General features: G+C 39.4%; 1 protein-coding gene and 1 long non-coding RNA gene across 3 annotated transcripts in view; one reads left to right on the forward strand and one right to left on the reverse strand.

The window, feature by feature from the left end:
- Window positions 1–25,966, forward strand: part of pdhx (pyruvate dehydrogenase complex component X) — a 53,616-nt gene that overhangs the window by 9,844 nt on the left and 17,806 nt on the right. The window contains exons 3-5 of the mRNA XM_053475757.1: window positions 291–391; window positions 22,655–22,866; window positions 24,311–24,409. Coding sequence (XP_053331732.1) covers window positions 291–391; window positions 22,655–22,866; window positions 24,311–24,409 — 412 coding nt within the window. The remainder of the gene's footprint in view (window positions 1–290; window positions 392–22,654; window positions 22,867–24,310; window positions 24,410–25,966) is intronic.
- On the reverse strand, window positions 9,482–13,784 carry LOC128505392 (uncharacterized). Of its 2 annotated transcripts, none has more exons than XR_008355584.1 (2): window positions 13,294–13,784; window positions 9,482–10,505 (listed from the first exon to the last, which is right to left on the reverse strand). It is a non-coding gene; the product is annotated as an uncharacterized LOC128505392 (long non-coding RNA). The 2 variants fall into 2 exon arrangements; XR_008355585.1 differs by lacking the exon at window positions 13,294–13,784 and adding an exon at window positions 12,932–13,287.

A 25,966-nucleotide genomic window follows, 5' to 3' on the forward strand; every position in this document is an offset into this window, starting at 1 on the left:
GAAAGCTTCAAAAATCCTTTATAATTAAAATGCATAATTATATTTTATTGTACATATTGAAATATGACATTTTCCCCCTCAGCTTGGAAGAATATGCTAATGATTTTCTTTTTAACAGACAGTCTGGGTTTTAAGGCGATCTAATCATGGATCATCGGACTTAGTCAGTTATACAGGATTCATATGTGCATCAAACATTCCTATGTAGTGAAGAAATTCCATGCATGTCAAAAAATTACAAATACAAGACATCTTTGCTATTTATTGATTGTGTGTTTGTATGTGAGCAGGTGAGACAGTGGCAGTCGGCGATGCTCTCTGTGAAATTGAGACAGACAAGGCTGTGGTTACCATGGAGTCCAACGACGATGGAATACTAGCTAAAATCCTGGTGAGTGTGTGTGTGCGCACGCATGTGTGCGTGAATGGTTGAAGAAATGAAATGGTTATCGAGTGAAAATGAAACTGATTTCACTATATTAATTCTATCCCCTGAGTCCTTCCTCTATAAGCTTTCTCCCTAATCTCATTGTGTGTGTGTGTGTGTGTGTGTGTGTGTGTGTGTGTGTGTGTGTGTGTGTGTGTGAGAGAGTGTGAGAGAGTGTGTAAGCATTGCCTCCTCCCATCACAGCTCCTCATTAAGCCTGCTATGGACTGGAGAACATGGAACAGTTCCTAAAAAGGCTTTGGCAAATTTTCTGGTTTTGTTACAGAAGTTAGTGCAATAGCTGATCATCCTTTTTCTGGACTATTACCTTTTAGTGTTTTTACTTTTAGTGAAGCAGGATTTTTTAAACAGAAGATTTGAGGGATGTGCCTGTGTCCTGTAAATACATCCCTTTTGCCTCTTTATAGTAAGAAGCCTTTCATCAGCAGATAAAGGAATTGACAGTCAATGACTTATTTCCATAATCTAGATATCTCTGTACAGCTTAAGCAGCTTCCACAGTTAAACCATCTCGGCATCCATGTTTATTTGCAGTGGATTTTGTAAGAATGAATACATTTGCATGTACACTCACCTAAAGGATTATTAGGAACACCTGTTCAATTTCTCATTAACGCAGTTATCAAATCAACCAATCACATGGCAGTTGCCTCAATGCATATAGGGGTGTGGTCCTGGTCAAGACAATCTCCTGAACTCCAAACTGAATGTCAGAATGGGAAAGAAAGGTGATTTAAGCAATTTTGAGCGTAGCATGGTTGTTGGTGCCAGACAGGCCGGTCTGAGTATTTCACAATCTGCTTAGTTACTGGGATTTTCACACACAACCATTTCTAGGGTTTACAAAGAATGGTGTGAAAAGGGAAAAAACGTCCAGTATGCGGCAGTCCTGTGGGCGATTGCCTTGTTGATGCTAGAGGTCAGAGGAGAATGGGCCGACTGATTCAAGCTGATAGAAGAGCAACTTTGACTGAAATAACCACTCGTTACAACCGAGGTATGCAGCAAAGCATTTGTGAAGCCACAACACGCACAACCTTGAGGCGGATGGGCTACAACAGCAGAAGACCCCACCGGGTACCACTCATCTCCACTACAAATAGGAAAAAGAGGCTACAATTTGCACGAGCTCACCAAATTTGGACAGTTGAAGACTGGAAAGATGTTGCCTGGTCTGATGAGTCTCGATTTCTGTTGAGACATTTAAATGGTAGAGTCAGAATTTGGCGTAAACAGAATGAGAACATGGATCCATCATGCCTTGTTACCACTGTGCAGGCTGGTGGTGGTGGTGTAATGTGTGGGGGATGTTTTCTTGGCACACTTTAGGCCCCTTAGTGCCAATTGGGCTTCGTTTAAATGCCACGGGCTACCTTAGCATTGTTTCTGACCATGTCCATCCCTTTATGACCACCATGTAACCATCCTTTAAAGGGTACTTCCAGCAGGATAATGCACCATGTCACAAAGCTTGAATCATTTCAAATTGGTTTCTTGAACATGACAATGAGTTCACTGTACTAAAATGACCCACACAGTCACCAGATCTCAACCCAATAGAGCATCTTTAGGATGTGGTGGAACGGGAGCTTTGTGCCCTGGATGTGCATCACACAAATCATCAACTGCAAGATGCTATCCTATCAATATGGGCCAACATTTCTAGAATTAAGGCAGTTCTGAAAGCAAAAGGGGGTCAAACAACGTATTAGTATGGTGTTCCTAATAATCCTTTAGGTGAGTGTATGTTATATGTAATCCAAACCAAATTGGTGAATATGAGGCCATTTTATCATGTATCTTATCATAACAAGCACATGGCCCCTACAAGTAAATTTAGTAGCCAGTGTGATTTTATTAACGTCAGTCTTTCATTCAGCATGCACAACATTGAAAAAGCTCTAGTATGGTGTTAAGTAGAACAGTAATTAAACATTAATTATGCGTTTAATTTTTATTTATTTATTTATTAAATACGTATATTTTTATATAATTTAATAAATATTAAAGTACACTGCCGTGCCAAAAAAAGTTGCCCACTCTAAGTTCAGTTAAGTTTAGCCTTTATTCATCACATATTTAACTGTTTTTAACTTTGACTATTTGATGCAATGCTTAGAATAATTTCTGTGTGAAAACAATTCCTCATGCCCACAGAACCACTCTTTTACAATTTGAGTTCTGGAATATGCCTATGCCATCATGACCTAATTTTATTGTCGCATAACATTGGTGAGCCTAGACCTGACCAACTGATGCAACACCAGATCATGCCGCTGCCTTCAAAGCTTGTACATTGGGCACTTGGCAAGATGGTTCACTTCATCACTTCATACACATCTGTAGCGTTTTAACGTTATAATGACAATGAAAAGCTGCCGGCATTCTCCACCATAATACTGTATATAGGTAGAGTTTTAACATAATAATGACCATGAATAGTTTCCGGCATTCTTCATCATTAATACGTAGGGTTTACATAATCAAGACAACGAATGACGGTTGCATTGTCCACCAATAAATATAGACATTTTAATGTGAACACAATGCCAACGCATCCGTCATCATTAATAAGTAATTTTTAGCTCTGGGTCAGAGTTGTATCGAATCTTTAACGATTCGGTTTAATTTGATTAATTGAATCAAAATTTATAACGTACACTATATTGACTACCCGTTCAGCGTTTAGCACAATTTAGTGTATCTTACTAGTTCTGGTTATCACATGGCCAACAGCTATAACACAAAATCTAGTATTAAGCAATTTATGAGCAAGGTAACACGATCTGGGCAAATGTTTAGACTTTAAAATACATGACCAAGACAACAGTACTTTATAAAGAAACGAGAATTTATTTGACTAATCTACGATACATGAAACTACACTACTTGAACGCACGCGCACACACACACACACATACACACAAACAATTTGGCAAGTGAAAATGAATGAAGTTATTCTAGTACTGGTTACTAGATCAACGAAAGTCACAAGAGCAGAGTCTTGGGTTCAATCTTACGGTTTAGTTATGAGACGAGCACCAACTTCAGCAAGGTATGCAGCATTGTTTGTTTACTTGCGTTACGTTTCGTTCTCATCCTTTGGTTCACCTCCAACGAAGGGAATCACGGCGTTGCTGATTGGTTGGTGCGCTGTTGTAGAGATGACGTCAGCCAGGAAAGCCCTTCGGTGAGGCGTTGGTTGCCTGGTTACCGATGGCTGCGCTCTGGAACTTCTCCTGAGGTTTCCTTCGTTGCGGGACTTTGGAGTTCTGGCACGAAGTCTCGTTGAGAGTTCTTGAAGAGCGGATGACGCCAGCAGCGGCGGCGCAGCGCCCGCAAGGGCGGAAGCCCGAGCTGCTTGGAAGATGTTGTAGGTTGTAGTTGTGATGATAACTTCTCTTCTCCTTTCTTGTGGACTTCCTGAGGGTTTTTGTCCCTTGGGGGTCAGGTCGTCCCACAGGTGATTCATCCAATCGGATGTGATTGCAGGGCTTAGCCACACCTCACGTGGTTCCTCCTTCCATGCATAAATTAGCCAGGTGTTTCGGCAGTCACGTGTGACCCATCCGGTTGGAGTTTTTAATACTTTATAAAAAGTAATTTTGCATGAGCTCTGTTCATGCTACCAATTACCCATGTTCACCAACATTCTTAAAATAAAGCCAGCTTGAGATTGACACCAAACATTACATATCTTACCCACTCATTCCTTCCTTTATCTAATAAAAAGGTTTGTAAATGCTGATTACACCTTGAACGTTATGCAGATTAATCAAACATATACACAGGAATAAAAGGAACTGAGTAAATATATGTAAATACGTTTTGCCCTACTGGCACACTTTAAAGATGTTTAAAATAGTGTCCATGCCGTATGCCTTTGTTCATGGAAAGGCATGTCTTCCAGAGGTCAAGAGACTGTCCAGGTGTGATGAGGCCTCTTCCTCCCCAGCTTGGGGTGGAGCTGTAAAACTGTCTTCTTTGTTTACCGGATCGCCGATTTACACCCTCAGTTTCGGGGTCTACTTCAAAGCATCTGGCCTTGTGGAGTTTCTTAGTTTTACAGACGTCCCCCTTAAGATAGCAAACCAGATAAGGTTATCAGGATGGTGCCATGCATGCTGGAAGAGGGTGTTTAGGAATGTGATCCATTGACTGTTCTCTCTCTGGGAGCCCTGTTATTCGCTACATATCCCCCTTTTTGCTCGGTGAAGTTCCATTCGCGAACATCAGCGGGCACTGGAAGTAGAAACATAGAGAGAGAGAACAGACACACACAAGACACAAACAACACCTCCATAACCAACTGAGTCATGGTGCATAACCTAGTTACCTCGTATGGTCTGGTTACGAACACTTAAAACGACATGGGGTGCTTTTGGCTAGGCTTTATCCCGAATCGGGTTGTTTAAATTGACTGACAATGATTTTACTTTCACTTTGGGAAGAAAGAGTCAATCTAATTTTTGGCAGCTGTACTCAAGCTTGGTTAGGATAATTCCCTGATCAAAGAAAGCGAAAACACAGGGAAAGAAAAAAAATAAAAAATAGACAAACACAAAGAGAAAGGGCCACAAGGACACAAATAGGTTGAGGAAACTAAACTAGTGTCGCATGTGTGGAGCAACTCCTCTCTACCAGAGGTTGGGCCTAGCAGTGCAGACAGAGGAGGGTGATTAGGTGTTTGTTTACAAAAGTGAATAAAATATCTGTATGTACCTTCCTAGAAGGACCAAAGTATGTTACTGTGGTGAAAGGTATAAGACAGTTGATCTGTGTCAGTGGTCTGTTTTTCCCCCCCTTTTCAGTTTGGAACAACTCTTTAATCATCCTTCTCATCAGTTCTTAAAAGTCTTGACATTGGTGATGTCTTCAGCTCATTTGTGGCTTGGGCTGGGGCTGGATTAGCTTAGACTTTTGACAAGTTTCTTTGTCGAATCATTGTTCTGAATTGAGGTCAGCTAATTCTTTGATGAGAGCTTCCCGGAGCAGATGGTAGTCAGTCTTTGGGCAAGCTGCACACTTTGGGTAGCTGCACACTTTAGGGCTGTATGTTGTTCAAAGCCAGAGTTTACCTTGGTCAGTGATGTGGAGTCTCTTTTCTAGATGGAGATCACTTTTCATACATAAGTCTGGAAATCTTGGCTGCCTGGCAGACGTGGCATAAATTTATCAAGGTGCCTGGCGAGTTGGTCAAGTTCTGCGCCATGCGATGCTCTGTGGCTGGAGGGAGCAGGTTCCCGGTGTTCTGCCATGAGGTAGGGTTCTTTGAAGGGGGCTGGGGGATGCGTCGCCCCGCCCGTCGCTTCTTCCACTACGTATCGGTCCAAGAACAAGGGACCTGGTCCTGCTCAACAGGGTTAAGATGCATGCATGTCGTTACCTTGACGGATCGTGGCACCATTCACAGGCGGGCTTGAGTTCCTCGGTGACGCTGTAGGACTCTTCTTTGCTATGGTCCATCTGTCGCATGAGGTAGCTGAGCTCGTTCCTTGCTTGTCCAGGTGAGTTTTGAGGGCTTTAATTCTGCCATTTTTCTCCCTGGGGTCAGACGTGGCCTTTTCTAGTAGCTCTTTTGCATACTGCAGCCTGTCGGAGAGATCAGCCTAGTTTGCCTTGCCTTGTTCACTTTCACGTGTAGTAGTTGCCAGAATTGCTTGCAGCACAGTGATTTCCACTTTGTCCTGCTCTACCTCGTCACCCCCTTTCTGTCGCTCCTGAGCTTCCAGTTTCAGTTGCTTGATGCGTTGTTGCACACGCCAGCTCCTGCTGTAGATAGGCGGCGTGCCTGTTGCGCAGCATTAATGCGACAATGAGTGTGTGACATAAGGAGCCGGTGATGTTGGACAGTTCATTGGGACTAGAGCACTGACTTGTGTCTGGTCTCGTACGGCTCGTTAAGTTGTCATCTAGCTGGTCTGGCGTCTGGTACTTTAGTGTTTCGGCAGCCTTAGGTAGGAAGCTGTCGGTTGCAACACTTGTCCATGTCTTCAGATCTTTTCAGCGACTGACAGGTCTGTGGTGCGAGACATGTTTTGATGGGGTTCTAGAACCACGACTGACACAGATGTGAGAGAAAGAAACAAAACAACAAGCAAGAGAGAAAAAAAAACAACAAACACAGCAAACAGATGTGTAAGTGTGGGCTACTGCCGAGTGTGGTTCTCTGTGACTGTGGTCCTCTGGTGGGCATGCTACTAACTGGGAGTTTCTGTGGGAAGAGCTAGTGAACACACAGTTAGCATGGCTAGAGAACCGATGCAGAAAAGAACAACAACACAGAGCAAGGGAAAGAGTAGTAATGGTAATTTTCTACTTTGCTATAAGAGGAGGTTCCTTTTTTTTTGTATGGAAAGGTTAGAGCTAATGTTATGCTGAGGAAAAACAAAGCGCCTTTCTGTGGCAGAATAGGTTTAATGCCAAATTTTGTTTTTCCCTCCCCCTTTTGTTTTTATTAAGTTTGATTTGGAAGGGTGCTCCTAAGTAAAAGGGGTTTCAAGGTGGGGATCTCTCAGTATGTGATTGTTATTTAAGATTTTCTCTAGGCGAAAGAAACAATAACAATGACAGTATTGGTTAACTCAGCATTAGGGTTGACAACCATACACAGATTGAAACACTTTTAAACGCGTCTTCAAAATTTTATGGACGGTTTCCTAGTTGACCTGCTTTAACCTTGGCTAGGTAGGATCCCAGCACGAAAAGGGAAGGTACGGTGAGAGTCGGGCGCATTTGAACCTAAGAATTCACGCTTCAACAATATGTAACGTTTCTACCGTTCTCTGCTTTTGTGACTTTCACAGGTACAATCCTAGAATAGCAGCAGTAGTCAAACCAGGAGAAAAACTGAGTTAAAGGGAAAAAGAAAGTGTGGGGTTTCCTCCTAATGTTATGACACTTAACAGGGTTGACCAAATTAGTTAAACCTGGGTGACAAAAGACCTGGTGGGTAATGCAAAAACTCGTAAATTTGAATTTTAAATGATAAATTATAGCTAATTATTGAGCCTTAATTAGCACTAAAATTGGTAGGAGCAATTTGTTATTAACTCCATTGATCGTCTATCATTAAATTAGAGACACGACTTCTAATTTATTACTTAATTAAAAAAAAATTCAAAATAATAATGATAGTCGATGATCAATTTTAAAAGATGTTTATCATCAAAATCATATAAGTAGTTACAGTGTATGATGAACACCGAATCTGTGATAATTTATGAAATTGAATTTAAGTTTTAGATTAAAACAATTAGACAATGATTAACATTTCATGATGTCATCAAAATCAATGAAAGTAATTTTGCTTAATCCATTACCTATAGGTAAAGTAATAAAGAGGGGGTCAGAAGCGAAAAAGAAAAAAGACCCAATGGTGTGAGTTAAAGTTGGGTGTAACGAGGTTAGGTCACTAACAACTTTCGAACAGTGCATTCACAGCTGAAAGATGCTATGTGCTAACCGCTAGCCTTGAATGCTACTAGCACAGATGCTACATGCACACAGGCTACAATGTAAACGCGCTAGGTTTGCTAACTGACGTAGCTCATGCTAGACTTTGTTTACAACTGGTATTAAATAGCGCGGGCGGAATGCGCTTGCGCACTTAAAAGTAATCCCGGAAGAGGTTGTTTAGAGTTTCCGGGTCACAGTCGTCGCTGTGGTTACGTCGCTATGGTTACGTCGCTATGGTTACGTACACTTAAACGAGCGTGCTAGTTCAACAGTTATGGGTGGTCAGTGACAATGGCAGCGCATTTAACAATAAACAACCTGAACAACACTAGTTAGCTCTTTATAGCTGAACGACCTCGACTCCACTCGTTAGAGTGGGGCACACAACTTAGTTGTTACTACATTAAACACAACAATGTTGCTGAGATCCCGGCGGATCTCAGCCCTTTGTCAGATAAACATACCGACATTAAACACATGAACAAACGTGTCTTTTGACCGCACATTTTACTTTAACGAGATTAACATTCTCCCATGCAACGCATTTGCCACTCTCTCAGAGCACCGCGTTTAGTTCACTAGTTTAAGCATGAACTGCAGTTTACTTTAACGTATAGCTGAGCTTGAAAATGGAATACGCATTTCCCGCTCGCTATGAAAGCCTTTAAAAGATTAGAGGAACATCGCTCCAATCAATATTTATCGCAATGAAGGAAGATTTCTTCGTTCCAACAAGCGATGTTGATACTATTAAAATGTACAGCGAAGAGGTTGCTTCGTCTTTAGCGCACAAGTTTAATATTATAAACTGCAGTTTACTTTAACCATTAACCGTGACTAAATGTTATGCAAATAGCGGCTGTTAACGTACAATACTGAAGGTGGTCTTAAACCATTCAATTAAAAGAGTAAGTTCGTGTTGCATTTCATTCATTCACACAGTGGTGTGTCGCAAAACAAGTACGTATACAGTATCGCAAAACTCTGTTTCTCCGCCTCTAATCTATTTTTGGACAATAGAAGAGATACAGTAATCGGTCTTGGTTTTATGGATTTTTAAGCCAAACAATGCCCGCTTTCATTCTCCACCATAATATATGTAGCGTTTTAACGTTATAATGACAATGAAAAGCTGCCGGCATTCTCCACCATAATACTGTATATAGGTAGAGTTTTAACATAATAATGACCATGAATAGTTTCCGGCATTCTTCATCATTAATACGTAGGGTTTACATAATCAAGACAACGAATGACGGTTGCATTGTCCACCAATAAATATAGACATTTTAATGTGAACACAATGCCAACGCATCCGTCATCATTAATAAGTAATTTTTAGCTCTGGGTCAGAGTTGTATCGAATCTTTAACGATTCGGTTTAATTTGATTAATTGAATCAAAATTTATAACGTACACTATATTGACTACCCGTTCAGCGTTTAGCACAATGTAAAGTTTTTCTAAAGTTACGTAGTAGGAGAGGCGAGTTGCTCGGTCTGTCCGCTGTGCTTCGGTAAGCTTTTCTGGCGCCAGGAGAGACTCAGTCAAACACACACACACACGTTGTCTGTCAGAAAGGTCTCTGTTTATTAACAGCAAAAGATGGGGTTTATATATGTTTGACCAAACGCCTGTGCCATAGACATATGTTACTACAAAGAACATGAACCATTGTAAATGTCCTGGTGAGATCCTGAAGAATCAAAGGAGAGGAAGATAGAGAGGTGTCCGTCCAGAGACAGATCACAAGATGTTGGCTCAAGTTAGGGGGAGAGGGGTAGGAGACAGAGGGGGAGAGAGAGAGAGGGGGAGAGAGACATGAAGAGAGAATGGGAAGGTGAGCGTGGGAGCGTTCACACCTTAAGGAGCAGATGCAAGAGGAGACAGGAAGATAGCAACAGGAAAGATTTAACATGTTAATATCAGATCTATGAGAAAGAGAGCAAGAGAGTAGAAATAAATCCTTTATATATAAAATAATTCTAACAGTTGCCCCCTTAAATTCTAAAAGAATTTTTGAATGTCAATTAGTTAACATAGCAAGAGATATTAACGTGAAGAAGCAGAGATTCATAATTAGTAAAGTCAGCAAAGATGATAAGAAGGATAATAAAGAGAATAGATAGAATAGATAGAACAGTTATAGAGAAGATCAGGATTAAATCACTTCTAGAATCACAATTAGAAATGAAATTAACAGTACATAGGTCATCAGGCGTTGGCACAAAATAAAATAAAATGTGGAAAAAGAGCTAATACAAAGTTGAACCTATATGTGTATGTGAAAAAGGTGAGAAGCGACGAGAGCCCCCTTTTGAGGTGTCTTCAGGACGTGTGTCGCTCCACTAGCCCCTCGGTGCGGGCTAGGAGATCTTGTGAAGTAGTGGTCGATTATCTCAAGCAGTCAGAGTCGTCTGCGGTGCCTTCTTCACACGGCTGGCGTGAATCCACTGTGGCTGTGAATCTGTGAGAACAGCTGTGCGAGTCACTGCAATTACAGTTGTAGGTGTACTGTAGGCAGCGTCCCCCACCTTCCTGGGATTCAAACTTTTCACCAGCACTGTATCACCTGGGATGAAAGAATGAGTAGGCTTGTCTGTAGGCAGAGGGAGAGAAGCAGAGACATTACCATGAACACTGTTCAGTTTTTCAATGAGTGCTTGCGTGTAATTGCCGACAATCACGTCCAGATCACCTGTAAGGGAAACACCAGGGTTACCTTTTACCCAGGGGGTGGGGAATGGTCGTCCCATTATAATCTCAAATGGTGAAAGTTTGGTTGTAGAATTGGGTGTCATTCTAATTTCACAAAGCACAGACGGTAACAGGTCAACCCAGTTCTTACCTGTATCCATCATGACTTTGGTCAACCTTTCTTTGATTGTTCTGTTCATCCGTTCTACCACACCAGAACTTTGGGGATGGTAGGGGATGTGAAATTTCCAATCAATGCTTAAAAATTTACACAATTTTTGTGTCACTTTAGAGACGAAGGGCGTGCCATTATCACTTGTCAATAGATGTTGGAATACCATATCTAGGAATAATTTCTTTAGCCAGAATTTTAACTACTATTGTTGCATTTTCTTTTGAGCATGGAAATGCTTCTACCCATTTAGAAAATCTGTCCACAATTACAAGCAGGTATTTAAGATTTCTGACAGGTGGCATGTGTGTAAAGTCAATTTGTAAACATTGAAATGGTGCAATAGGCATTGGCAAGGCATCATGTTTAACATGTTGTCCTTGTGTATTTGCGCGAGCACAGATCAAACAGGAATCTAAAAGAACAAGTGTAGCCTGTTTGATATTGCGAATGCAGAATCTGTCCTCGATCATACGGATTACCCCCCGTTTTGCGACATGTGAAATACCATGAAAATGTCGCACTAATAACGGGAGGACAGATGCTGGAAGAGCTATACGGCCAGTCTCATCCCGAATTAGCATATCGCTGCCAGGTGAACACTTACGGGAGGACCAAAAATGTAGATCTTCGGGTGATGAATGGGTTTGCAAGAAGGCTATGTCAATGTCAGATGACAAACTTGGGACGGAGAAATGGGACGTCAGAGAGAATACTGTATCCCTACAAACCTGTGGGGACAAAGGTGCTTCTTTAGCGGCCCATTTGGCAACTTCATCAGCTAAACAGTTACCCAAAACCTCTTCAGAGTCACCAGATGCATGACCTTTGACCTTCACTATAGCCAATTGCGATGGGAGTAAACTAGCCTGTAAAAGATTAAAGACAAGATTAGCATGTGACATCTTTCCAAAATCATGTGTGACATCATAAGCATAAAGAGACACATATTATGTAATGGGATGGCCTGAGGCATCTGGTGAGCCTGCGGAGCAGAAGAAACAAAACCATTTTCTATATCTCTCTTTTTCTTCCTACACTCCCGTTCCCAATGTCCTGATTTATTACAGTATCTGCAGATTGTTTCTTTACAGTGACGTTCCCAGTGTCCTTGTCTTTTGCAGTTTCTGCATATAATAGTGTGGCATTTAACAGGTTTCTTTGTACCATTAGCATTTATTGTAGGTGACGTGTCATTAGATTTTCCTCTGAGCGAGGCAATAAAATTGCTTTTAACATCCAGATCACATACCATCCTACCCATGAGTTGTATGGCAGGTTAGTGTCCGGTCCCTGCTAGAGAAATTTTAAAGATTTAGCAGAATTACGGTCTATATTATTAATAAAGAAAGTCCCTGTGTAAAAACCATGCAGTTTTAAAATTTTTTAATATAGTTTAATTCCTAAAACCTACTCCTGTCGAATAGGTGACACAAAAGGTTGAATAAAAATCCAAATCCTTAATTATACATCCAATCATTAGGTGTAAGAGACTGTTTGGAACGACCATTACCCATTTTGTTAGTAAGTTACAGTTAGTAAACAAACCAAGCTTATCGAAGTTAAGCGGACACTTTAAGCTTTTTTTTTTTTATTATTATTATTACGGGTGGTGTGACGTTCGAACAGAGTGTATCAGAATCTATTTAAAACTGAAGAATACTGTAATTTATAAGTGTATTATCAAAATGTGCAATATCTCCGCGTTCCTGATACACTATCAGGAATATGGATTCTATTTCAAATCTCACGTGCCTCTACACCTTTGGAGATGATTCACACATTTATCAAATACCAATATAGTGAATTAATAAGGCATTCGGCCAATCTACCCTGTTTCTGAGAACACTCTCAGAAAAATGAACCTCAGGTGCGCCGGGCTGAGTCCACACGCCTCTACGTCAGGGAGACAATAAAACTCATGCACCTCCCACGTGTATAACTGCAACTGCACGCCGCTCCCTGTTCCAAAGAACACTCTAAGGAATATGGCTATAACCAATTAATTTATTCATTTTCTAGCCACGCGCCTCTACGCCAGGGCCAGCTTATACACCAAGTGCACGCTACAAATGCCTCACTAAATTACTAATATTGTAATGCATAAATTACGTCAACAACAGAAGTTAGTGAACGTAAAACTTTTTAAAACACACCCGATGTAGCGCGTCTCCTCTAACGGGACGCGGTTTTGATGACGTAGGTACTCGCGACGACAGCGCTGTGTATGTTTTTAGCTTATTCCTTACAACACCGTTCCGTTTCAGTTAAACACCTAGTTTTATCTATATCTTTCAATTAACCACAATCGCTACAGCCGCTGTAATTTAAATCAATAAATCAACGCGAGTAATGCCAAAAACAACGCAAGAAAAAAACAAATTAACACGCATAAAGTATCTTTTTTCCAAAATATACCCCAAATATACGCCAATTAACTACGTAAAATGAACTATTGGTTCAAAAACTTTTCTGACCAAGGAAGGAAGTACAATAGCAAAAATAATGCTTAACTTACCTTCCTGGAGAGAAAAGGTTAGACGAGCCCCCAGATTGTAAAGTTTTTCTAAAGTTACGTAGTAGGAGAGGCGAGTTGCTCGGTCTGTCCGCTGTGCTTCGGTAAGCTTTTCTGGCGCCAGGAGAGACTCAGTCAAACACACACACACACGTTGTCTGTCAGAAAGGTCTCTGTTTATTAACAGCAAAAGATGGGGTTTATATATGTTTGACCAAACGCCTGTGCCATAGACATATGTTACTACAAAGAACATGAACCATTGTAAATGTCCTGGTGAGATCCTGAAGAATCAAAGGAGAGGAAGATAGAGAGGTGTCCGTCCAGAGACAGATCACAAGATGTTGGCTCAAGTTAGGGGGAGAGGGGTAGGAGACAGAGGGGGAGAGAGAGAGAGGGGGAGAGAGACATGAAGAGAGAATGGGAAGGTGAGCGTGGGAGCGTTCACACCTTAAGGAGCAGATGCAAGAGGAGACAGGAAGATAGCAACAGGAAAGATTTAACATGTTAATATCAGATCTATGAGAAAGAGAGCAAGAGAGTAGAAATAAATCCTTTATATATAAAATAATTCTAACACACAATTTAGTGTATCTTACTAGTTCTGGTTATCACATGGCCAACAGCTATAACACAAAATCTAGTATTAAGCAATTTATGAGCAAGGTAACACGATCTGGGCAAATGTTTAGACTTTAAAATACATGACCAAGACAACAGTACTTTATAAAGAAACGAGAATTTATTTGACTAATCTACGATACATGAAACTACACTACTTGAACGCACGCGCACACACACACACACACATACACACAAACAATTTGGCAAGTGAAAATGAATGAAGTTATTCTAGTACTGGTTACTAGATCAACGAAAGTCACAAGAGCAGAGTCTTGGGTTCAATCTTACGGTTTAGTTATGAAACGAGCACCAACTTCAGCAAGGTATGCAGCATTGTTTGTTTACTTGCGTTACGTTTCGTTCTCATCCTTTGGTTCACCTCCAACGAAGGGAATCACGGCGTTGCTGATTGGTTGGTGCGCTGTTGTAGAGATGACGTCAGCCAGGAAAGCCCTTCGGTGAGGCGTTGGTTGCCTGGTTACCGATGGCTGCGCTCTGGAACTTCTCCTGAGGTTTCCTTCGTTGCGGGACTTTGGAGTTCTGGCACGAAGTCTCGTTGAGAGTTCTTGAAGAGCGGATGACGCCAGCAGCGGCGGCGCAGCGCCCGCAAGGGCGGAAGCCCGAGCTGCTTGGAAGATGTTGTAGGTTGTAGTTGTGATGATAACTTCTCTTCTCCTTTCTTGTGGACTTCCTGAGGGTTTTTGTCCCTTGGGGGTCAGGTCGTCCCACAGGTGATTCATCCAATCGGATGTGATTGCAGGGCTTAGCCACACCTCACGTGGTTCCTCCTTCCATGCATAAATTAGCCAGGTGTTTCGGCAGTCACGTGTGACCCATCCGGTTGGAGTTTTTAATACTTTATAAAAAGTAATTTTGCATGAGCTCTGTTCATGCTACCAATTACCCATGTTCACCAACATTCTTAAAATAAAGCCAGCTTGAGATTGACACCAAACATTACATATCTTACCCACTCATTCCTTCCTTTATCTAATAAAAAGGTTTGTAAATGCTGATTACACCTTGAACGTTATGCAGATTAATCAAACATATACACAGGAATAAAAGGAACTGAGTAAATATATGTAAATACGTTTTGCCCTACTGGCACACTTTAAAGATGTTTAAAATAGTGTCCATGCCGTATGCCTTTGTTCATGGAAAGGCATGTCTTCCAGAGGTCAAGAGACTGTCCAGGTGTGATGAGGCCTCTTCCTCCCCAGCTTGGGGTGGAGCTGTAAAACTGTCTTCTTTGTTTACCGGATCGCCGATTTACACCCTCAGTTTCGGGGTCTACTTCAAAGCATCTGGCCTTGTGGAGTTTCTTAGTTTTACAGACGTCCCCCTTAAGATAGCAAACCAGATAAGGTTATCAGGATGGTGCCATGCATGCTGGAAGAGGGTGTTTAGGAATGTGATCCATTGACTGTTCTCTCTCTGGGAGCCCTGTTATTCGCTACACATCATTTTGGTATATACTCAATCTTCTCTCATCAGATCACATGGCCTTTTTCCATTGCTATGGTCTTTATATTCGAAGCCTTTTGTTCTGATTAGTTTTACTAACAAATGGTTTTCTTATGGTGTTCTTATCATGTTGTGGGTGGAAATGCCAAGCATTAAAGTGATTGCTGTTTAAAATGTTCTTTTTGATCTCATCTCTTTCATTACGTTTACAACTTTGCTTTCAGGTTTTAATGAAAAGCATAGTTTTGATGTACAAGTGCATCCAATGATGCATTGGATAGTAATTTCAATTTTCTTTGTTTGATGCACACCCATCTGAAATGCAAGTTTAATTTAAATGAAATTGAAACCATCTTAATTTAGTTTTCTTTTATTTTAGCCATTCAATATATGGACTGGGAAGTTCACATGGTATAAGACGTGTATGTTTCAGTGCACCTCTAAGCTTAAATAGAGTAAAAGGCAAGGCAGAAGCAGCAAGGAGGATATGATCGTTGATTATATGCCTCAAGGAGCCGTTACCGATTGAAATGCTGATTATAATAGATGTGTATCTACTGTGTGTGACAAGTCTAAAATTAAGTATTGAGTGGATTCTGAGTTGATTGGTTTTGAATTGTATCGCTCAGTGTTATGATCTAAAAAAGAGTGAAGCTTCGAAGTGTGTGACTAAGAATGTATGTGGTGTAACCTGTTCTTTTCATTGTTATGAAACTAGAATAAATACAGTAAAGAGATTTAGGAGTGCTATAAGCTTAAATTATAAATGCACATGGCAGTTACTTCCACATTAATTTTGGATTGCACTGCACTCAAAGTGTACCAATTGGACAGAAAGTGATGAAGAATTTGTGTGGTATATCTTCATGTTACAAGCCAGGTTGTTCATTCTAAAATCTTATTTTTTATTTTTTTATTTTATCAGATTGTACTTGCATGTCATGATGGTTTACTTTCACAATTACAGAGGACATTTATCTGATTTTAATGTTGATGTGTCCATTTTTTTTGTAACAGCGTGCATGCGCAATTAGATACATCTTTTCTCGTGCCATTTGGCTTAAAGCACCATTCATTTATTTAAAAAAATCGATGTGATTTTAATAGAAATATGCTTGGGATTTTCCATAAAGGGGGGCAAGCAGTTAGTTGGCTGTTTTTATTTGTTTTGTTTTTTTATTGTTTGTTTGAGGTCCAGCATAAGGAAGAAAGCCAGATGCCTTGCTTTAGCTGTTTTAGCAGGTTTTGCTAGCACTGGTAAAAAAAAAAGTCACACGAATTCCGATCTGACCAATCTCATTCATCTGACATATAATTGAATTTCAGGTGTGTATTTTTTTTTTCTTTTTTTTCTATTTCAAATAAAATGCCAATAAGAAACATATTAGTGAATTATCAGATCATTAAGCTGCGTAAAAACATAGCTAATGAATGTTTTATTTTCCACGTTTTTTCATTTTTTTTTGTCTGGAGTCCAGCTGAGAGTGATAATGGGAAGTGGGGGTCGTGTGTCTGTCTGGTGGGATTGACTTCATCTGGATGTGTTTTTATGTGGAGTGCCAGATCAGAAGTGTATTAAAAAACACATTTAATATGCAGGGACACATCACAGTACCACATTTATTTGTTCATTTGAAAAGAGATTGAGTTTTTTGGACTGAAGTCAATGTTCACTCTGTAGTCACATTAAAATATTGCAGTAAAAAGCTGACCTTTAGACACCCACATATACACACAAGGATACACACCTCAGCTTCCTCTGAAAGGGAGTTTCCATGACAACAGGCTATGGGAATGGGGGTTGGGGGCTTAAAGTAGGAGCAGAAGAAAAAAATGGCCTGAATTGGTTAACCACTTCCATCTGCACCATGAATACATCTTCGTGTTTATTGCTATGTGATCATAAATAAAAATAAGCATGTCTTACATTGCATTTCTTTCTCTCTCTCTCTCTCTTTTAGAAATGTATGATTTTTATTTCACTAATTTTACATAAGGTGGCACAGTGGTGTAGTGGTTAGCACTGTCTCAATGCACCTCCAGGGTCTGGGTTTGATTCCCGGACAGACTTGATTCCCGTCTTTGTGTGAATGGAGTTTGCATGTTCTCCCTGTGCTTGGTGGGTTTTCTCTGGGTACTCCGGTTTTCTCCCACAGTCCAAAGATATGCAGATTAGGTTAATTGGCGATCCCAAATTGCCCGTGGTGTGTGAATGAGTGTGTGTGTATGTGTGTACCCTGCAATGGATTGGCACCCTGTCCAGGGTGTACCCTGCCTCGTGCACTAAGTCTCCTGAGATAGGCTCCAAGGCCCCACGACCCTGAATACAGAATAAAGCGGTATAGAAGATCAGTGAGCGAGTGAGTGAGTGATTTTATATACTTTAACATAGATGTTTGGAGAGGGTGTTGTTTGGAAAAGTTATTCATGCAGGGTTATGGCACCATGTGAAATTCAATGAATCGCTGTACTTGCATGTTTAGGAGTGGGAAGCAGCAATATAGATTTTCGTTTACAGATAATCATCAAAAACACCCACCAATTCAGATAAAATTAAATCCATCATTTTAAATCCTTCAATTTGATATAGCTATAATGGTGTTGACATGGAGAGAGTGGCTGTTTGGTAGAGTATTAACCTTAGAAGTGTGAGATAGATGCATGGGCTGCGTTGATGTGCTAGGTTCAGTAATCTAACTGTTCCTTTCAGGTTTGTTTCATGTCCAGGAGCAAAGATAGAACCTACATCGTAGTATTGATTTTTCAGTAATTGCATCCACTGTGTATCTGTGCAATGTGTCTTTAACATCTTAATTTCTCCTGGTGAGATTGCTTTGAAAATCGTCTAAAAACAGGTGTTTGTATGACCTTGAAAACAGCCTGACATCGAATCTGACCTTTATCTGGTTGGTTTATACTGCTGGTATCGTGCACACATCATTAATATTGATCTCTCTCTCTCCCTACAACCCCTACAATCTCTCTCAGATTTTTTTCCTGTTTCATTAATTTTTATATTACATAGATTTTAGAAAAACTCCCCTAGTTTGCTGCCTTTTTTTTTTTTGGGGGGGGGGGGGGGGGGGGTGTTTTTTCCCCTTTTATGCAATGTCTATAGATAGTAATAATTTTTGTTTTGGGTCAGTGAACACTTGCTGCTTTCACTTCATTAGCTCTCTTTCATTATACTCAGTCTGGTGCTTCCTGTCTTCAGTACAAGTGCCAACCACATGCCCTGTGCCCCCATGCCATCTGCCATTTGCAGTTTCTGTGAGAACCCACCTTTGCTATTTTACCCGATTTTTCGCCAATTGGAAAGGGGCAAAAAATGCTTTGATTTTTTTCACTAAAAACATGGGGCACTGGTGGTTTAGTGGTGGGTGTTTCACCTGCCATGATGAAGGCCTGGGTTTGATTTCCAGCCAGTTCCCAAATCCCCACCCATAAATGCAGTGCCGATCCCAAGCCCGGATAAAATGGCAGGGTGGTGCCAGGAAGGGTATCCGGTGTAAAACCTGTGCCAAGCTTGTGTGCGACCGGCAACCCCGCTGTTGCGACCCCTTGCCGGGAGCAACCGAAAGACCAACTTTTTTTTTTTTCTTTCCTGAAACCATTGAAATGTAGTGCTTTTTATATTTGGTATATAATAACTTCAGTTGTATCTGCTTTTAAATTACAATATGATTCATACAGACATTACATATGTAACCCAGCATCATGTGTTTATTTATAAAATATTTTCTCTGGTTATCTTCTTTATATTATCAAAATGATTCTTGGGAATTGACCTTGGGGGAAATTTATGGGAATTCTGTGTCTATACATTTTAAGGGGGCCAGTAGTCATGACTAGCCTGTTAGCTCTAGATAGATAGCGAAAATATAGTGCAGAGAGACAAAATACGTATAGTATCCCTTTTTGATCCTTTTGTTTTACTTCTGGTCACCAAAGATTTGACAAAAGCTAGCTGAAACCAGACCATAGAGTAATGGATAATGAAAGCAGTGTGGCGGTATTCCAGTTAATTTGACTTTTCTAAGCTGATAAGATGTGTACAGTTCTTTTTTTCTTTTTTTTTGGTGAAAGGGCAGATTGCTGATTGTGAATTGTATGGCCACTTATAAATATATAAAGTATTTATAAGTATGTATATACTTATAAAGTATTTTTGTATTTTATAAAATTCTTAATTTTTTCATATTTTAGTTTTAACTGATACCATTTTAATTTTATATAACGAATCATATTCCTCCTCTCACTGATCACAGTAAACACACCTGTAAACCTGATATGCTTAGTGCATCTCAAACATTAATAACTTTTTTATTATAAAGGGCAGTGTTGCTGAATGTCTTGCAGAAAGCCAGCTCACTGCCATTCTGCCTAGTAACAAGCACCAGAGTGTTTGGTTAGATCATGGCAGTCTTTGACACTCTTATGACCCGATCAATACACCTGGTGCTTTTTTTATGAAGTGAAGAAGTGGGCTTCTTCTCCTACCTTCAGAGTCTCTTATGTGTGATCAGTAATCAGGATGTACAGGGTTTTCATGGGCTTCAAATACACAACACATTCTAGTTTATTATTAAAGTGCTTCTTTCTTTCTTTTCTTCAAGTATTTGTAAAACAAACAACCTTTTAAACTAGCTGGAGTTACAGCAAAAAGCTAATTTATAGTTTGCTGTTTTTTTGTCCATCCAAGTGATGGCAGTGTTGAGCTCTTTTTTTTCAACCAGAATTCAATTAAGCCTCATCTGTGACAAAAGGAAGAATGAAAGAGAATAGCACTGACTGATCTAGTAAGCACAGTTTTTCAATCATTATAAATAAGCTTTATAGATGAATAAATCATCACATGGTATTTTTGAATGCTTAAGAAATTACTAAAATATACTAGGGACATCTTGATACTTTTAACCTTGTGATCTGTGATAATTAGGGTGGGTAAAAATTTCCTATTTAACTTTTCTGAAATAGTAAACTGCGAAATTGTTATACTTGCTCAGCTTTTTGTTTATGCCAAGTTTCAGCACTAATAGACATTTGGAGGTTGCTCGATGTTAGTGAAATTCCCTTGACTAGCAATTATAGCCTACCACTGTCGGCACAACACGGATGAAAAGCTTGTCATGAAACTAAAACATTTTTGACTTGCATTTATGACAAGTGTGTGGGATGTTCTGGTACACCTCGTGCAACAGCTGAAGTTCCGTGTTCACATTGTAGCTACCAGTTTGATGCTGCTGGAGCCCACAGTTCCTTGGGAAGAACCCTGAAGAGTAAATTGCTGTCCAGCATCCTTGGCATGATTAATTTTCTAGGATTGGAGAAACAAAGCAATTTGTAATTTAACCTAGGAAGAGTTTCAAAATGGCTTAAGACAAAAAAACCATGGGGACACAAATTAGCTAGACATCTGGACACAAGCTGCCATCTGATCAGCGTCATATTGGATAAGCTCATATTGGATAAGAGAATGGTCCAACTTTTCCCAAAGGTGTTCAGGGGGTTTTGTGTCAGGGCTTTGTGCAGGCAACTCGAGCGATTGCCTTCCAACCCTGGAGGACCATGCCTTTTTTTTTTATAGATTTTTTTTTTGTTTTTTTGGATTGTTCCTGGTGTACTGCAACGTCCTTGTGTGATGCTAGACCATGCCCTTGGCTCACATTTATGTAGTGGCCAGGTGTCCAAATACATTTGGTCACCTTTAAAGCCAAGCTCAGCTGTAGTTAATTTATGCAGTATGCTTTTGAACCATTTTCATAGAAGAAAGAAGTTGCACTCTGACTGCAGAGACGGATGTTTTGGTCAAATTTGGTAACAGTTTTTTTTTTTTTTTTTACTTAACCATGGAATGTTTTTCCCAGGACTTAGTGTTGTAGCTAAAAATCCTTGCTAAGTCACATTTTAAATGTTTCAAAGTAATTGCTCTTTATTGATGGTGATTTTATGTGGGTGGTATATGTTTGTGTTATTATAAACCTTACAGAGGTCTCTGGATGTTCTGCTTAATATGTGGCAGCTTTTTTTGTTTGCACAATTTTTAACTTGCTTATTGTAAGTGCTTTTATGATTCATAGAGCACATGACTATAAATGAAGAAAGACTCATGGCAAAGTGGGGCTTTTATTAAGCTTTTCCATTGCCGGATATTAAGTAAATACTCAGCACTCCCAACTAACAATAGAATGTATTAAAAAAAAATGCAGACACAAAGTCTCCATGTCCACACAGCTTTTGTATAATACAGGACGCATAACTAACGTGTTCATGGTCTATCCTGCTGAGAACCAAACGTTATCTTTTTATTAGCACATAGTAACAATGAATTTAATCAGTGTTTTCGAATGGGAAAAAGACACTCAAAAGAATTATACCCAACATATACTTTAACAATATATAGACACTGGATAAAGATGTATAGGCACTGAAGTTGCGAGAAAATTTCATGCCCAATGATGAGGACATATGGGTCTGGAGAGGCTATATTACAGCATACTAAGTACTTTTGTAAATCCACACATCTTTTCAGTCATAACAGTTCCTATATCCTACTTGTGTATTGTTTAAATAATTAGACTCTTGGATACATAATGCTAAACTGTTAACTGGCAACATTTACCTCTAGAACCAAACTAAAGAATCATATTTTGGAAAAAAAAAAAAAGTCTTTGGTTTGATTTTGGTTTAGACAAAAATGGGTTCCCTTTTATTTTTAGTATTTTTAGCCAAATTGCACCTGTAACTTTGATTCAGTTAAATATTATGTCTGGTCTTAGTCAAGACTTGTTTCTACTTTGTTAGAACTGCACCATGTAAAGGAATAATGACTCAGATGCCATTCAGCCCTTCTTAAACTGATTTCTTTCATGCTTCCTTTTTTCTTTTTTTATTTTAGGCTTCTAGCCTTTCAAGTACAGATGTTTTATGCAAAAGATCTCAATATGAAAAATCTCAAGTTTGCATAGTATAATTTACCTAAACTCAGAGGATGTCAAACCACACATTAGTTAGGAGGAAATGGACCATGCATGTTATGATGTTGTGAGGGTGTGTATTTACACTTGTATAAATATTCCTATGTTTGTAAATAAGTGCATTTCTATAGCTTCTGGTTTCTGTCTTTAATTCTATTAACAGTGGTCTTGCACTGAGTAGTTGACTTTATTCCACTGGTCTAGATATGTTCTTTAATACATTTTTGAGGTAAAGTATTTTTTACCCTCCTAGCCCACTGGCTTTATGACAATCTCTCTCTCTCTTACACAAACAGATGGAGGAAGGTAGTAAGAATGTGCGTTTAGGAACTCTGATTGCTTTGATGGTCCAAGAAGGGGAAGACTGGAAACAAGTGGAAATCCCTTCTCTTGTCTCCTCCCAGCCTGCTCCAGCTCCACCACCTGCAGCTGCTCCACCCTCCTCAGCTGCTCCACCCTCCCCAACACCTGTAGCCCCCCCCTCAAGAGCTGCACCTGCCGTTGGACCGTATGTAAAAAAGACAATGCTGCTCTTAATATCTTGTTCACAATAAAATATAAGACAGTCAACATAACAGACTGCTGAGTTGTAATAATAATCATGTTTAATATTTCCTATTTAAATTTGGGGCAGCTATACATGGACCATGATTAGATCAGAGGATTAGATCACTTTTATCACCATTGTGAAGATATTTTTTTAAGAGGAGGTTGCAGTAATCAAGACAGTCATATCAGCTTATAATTAACTTGATTATCCTCTAGTGTGGTCTAGGCATCGCATGCTTCATAATGAAATTTATACCTTTTTATATACTGTAAAGGCTTGAGTGTGTAAGGCGTATTCACAATTTTGTTTTTGTTTGCTTGTTTATGTTATAGGTAATGTGTAGCAAATCTTCTATCTGTTTATTTTAGCTATGTTGTAAAATTGTTGTAATGTCAGCACCCCCTACTTCAGTACCAGTGCTAAAATTATACTTTAAAATGGGCCTGGGGAATTTGGCATTGAAATGTAATTGGTATCTTTCAAAATTACAATTTATTTAATACTAATATTGGGTTGATTTTAAGGTTATAAAAGCACTGCTGTAAAAAGTTTCACAGAGTTATCCAGTTCCTTTCTCTTTTAATTTGCAGTTTAATCGACAAATAACTTAAATATGCCAATCTATGAGCTAGTTAGAGTCTGAGCTGAAGCCTAGCATTACGACTTTACTGCTAACTGTGGTGTCCGTACTGAAACAGTTCCTGTCATGTTTAGTGACTGTGGTGTACTCTGCTGAGGATTTTAATGAGAACAGAACGACAACTTCACTGGGAATAAAGGAGTGTCATTTTTCATACAGACAACTGTGTTCTGTGGTTTTAGGCAGGTTCATTCTGTGGGTTTGTTTAAATAGGGTTGGACCCAGGAGCAAGGAGACTTCCCCAGTATGTTTCTCTTTTAGATGCTTACTAGTGCAATAGAATGATTTAAGAGATAATGATATTAATACTACTGATACTGATACTACTACTATTAATACTAATACTACTACTTAGAATAATACTAGTAGTGATGATGGTGTGTATAGAGTAAGTTTACTTCTTATTGTGATTCAGTATGAGCTTCATATGAAGGGATAAAACCTAAGACTGATAAATGACTTTGGCTATATACTCCTTTATACTGCCAGTTACTATAACATTAAACTTAAGAGTGACTCATTTAACTTGTATAATGGCCCTCAGAGAAAAAAATATATAGTACATACATATGATGGTACAACACAGAAGCATTTTGTTGAATAAACGGACATCAAATGTTCAAGTGAATACCCCAACAGCCACTGTAGCTCTGGTGATGGGTCATTCATTTATCATCATAATTCAGATCAATATGCATTTTCCTTCTCAATGTGTTGATTGATTTTGTGTGTGTTTGTGTGTATATTTGGTTTTCTTCTCAGGTTGAGGTTAAGTCCTGCTGCCAGACATATTTTAGACACCCATGGCTTGGATCCTCACTTGGCTACAGCCAGTGGACCAAGAGGGCTCATCACTAAGGAGTGAGTATGAAAACACACAAACATATGCTCATGCACATACGCTTACATGCAGGGAAGGGTATATTAATTCAGTTGTCTTAGTGGGCTTTGTCTCAAAGAAGGTTGAATGTCTACTAGAATGTAGAATGAGAGAGAAAGAGAGAGAATGTGCCTTGGGATCTCTCTGTGTGTTTTTAATGCGTTCTCTCTGCTCCTGGAGGCGAGAAAGAACGCCTGCTACATTGACCAGCATTCTCATTAGCAACATAAGTTACCATGGCAACCCTGTCTCCCTGCTCCTTACAGAAACAGTAACCATGGTGTGTGTATGGTTGTGTGTTCAAGTACGAAAGAGGCTAAGCAACCATACATACTGTATAGAGGACATGAAGTCAGTTTGGGGAAGTAGATTATGGCAAACAGAGAAGTATAAAAACCACACACTGCCTCATCTTCCTACCTCATCTTTATTCTTTCCTTCTTTTTTGGTGTGGTCATTATACCATATGTACTAGCTGCTGACATTTGCTTACTGCTGCTGTTTATAGCAGCTTAGTAAAGTTTTTGTAAAATAAGGTTTTAAAGTGTTAATGTTTTGTTTCTACTAAAAAAAAAAATATGGTTTCATTACATTTTGGTTAATACTGCTATGACATTGGTGTGGATTGTATTTTAGCATGATCCACACCATTTTGTCTTATAGTTACTTGCTGCTTATTGTATAGAAAGATAGCACCCTGCTTAAGCATCCCTATAAGTCTGCAAATAGCCATGCTATTGTTCATTATTGTCTCACACGTACTATACACTGATTTCCTAGCTTTATCTTCATAACCTATCATTTAAGACTTAATAAGTTCCTTTACTGTATTGTGCAAGTTCATCTGCTAATATTCCCCAGCATGCAGCCTCTCCTCTAAGTCTACAAAGTGGCATGACAACATGGCACAATCCATTTGGATGAGTTCAGACCATTATATAATATTTTGTACAAAGAGGAGGGGCATTGACAAATTTTCTCTTTGCTGACAAAAATCTCAGTTCATATGAAAGCTGATAGTAGTATTTGTTAGATGTTTTCAGTTTAATAAAAAGCATCAATATCATACGTAAAGCATTTATTCACAGTAGTTCACTGCAGATCCGTGGGATTTCCCACAGACCGTAGGCGTGGTTTAAAATAACAAGTCTTACACAGAATCCCAGTGTGGGCAGGGTATGACGCATCTCTTTGAAATGCATACTGGTAGGCTTGTTGCATGGAAATGCTGCAAACATTAAGGGAACATTTTAAAGGGATTTTAAAATGGGTGTTTAAAAAGAAATTTTCTTGGCCTAAAAAAAAAACCTTGAAAGTTTTGAGTAGATTGTTGTTTAAGCACTAAACTAATTACTAAGTAGGACCTAAAGTTAATATTACCAAAACTAAAAAATGACTCCGTTATTACACTGATTAATGTTTTACAGTGCTGTAAAAATGATTAACACTAATTTAAACGCTATAAATGACAAACTATTTTTTATATTTCACGAAGACAACCTGAATAAATACCAAAATGCCGTTTTTTAATACCGATT

The sequence above is a fragment of the Clarias gariepinus genome, chromosome 2, assembly GCF_024256425.1.
Source record: "Clarias gariepinus isolate MV-2021 ecotype Netherlands chromosome 2, CGAR_prim_01v2, whole genome shotgun sequence".
Lineage (NCBI taxonomy): Eukaryota > Metazoa > Chordata > Actinopteri > Siluriformes > Clariidae > Clarias > Clarias gariepinus.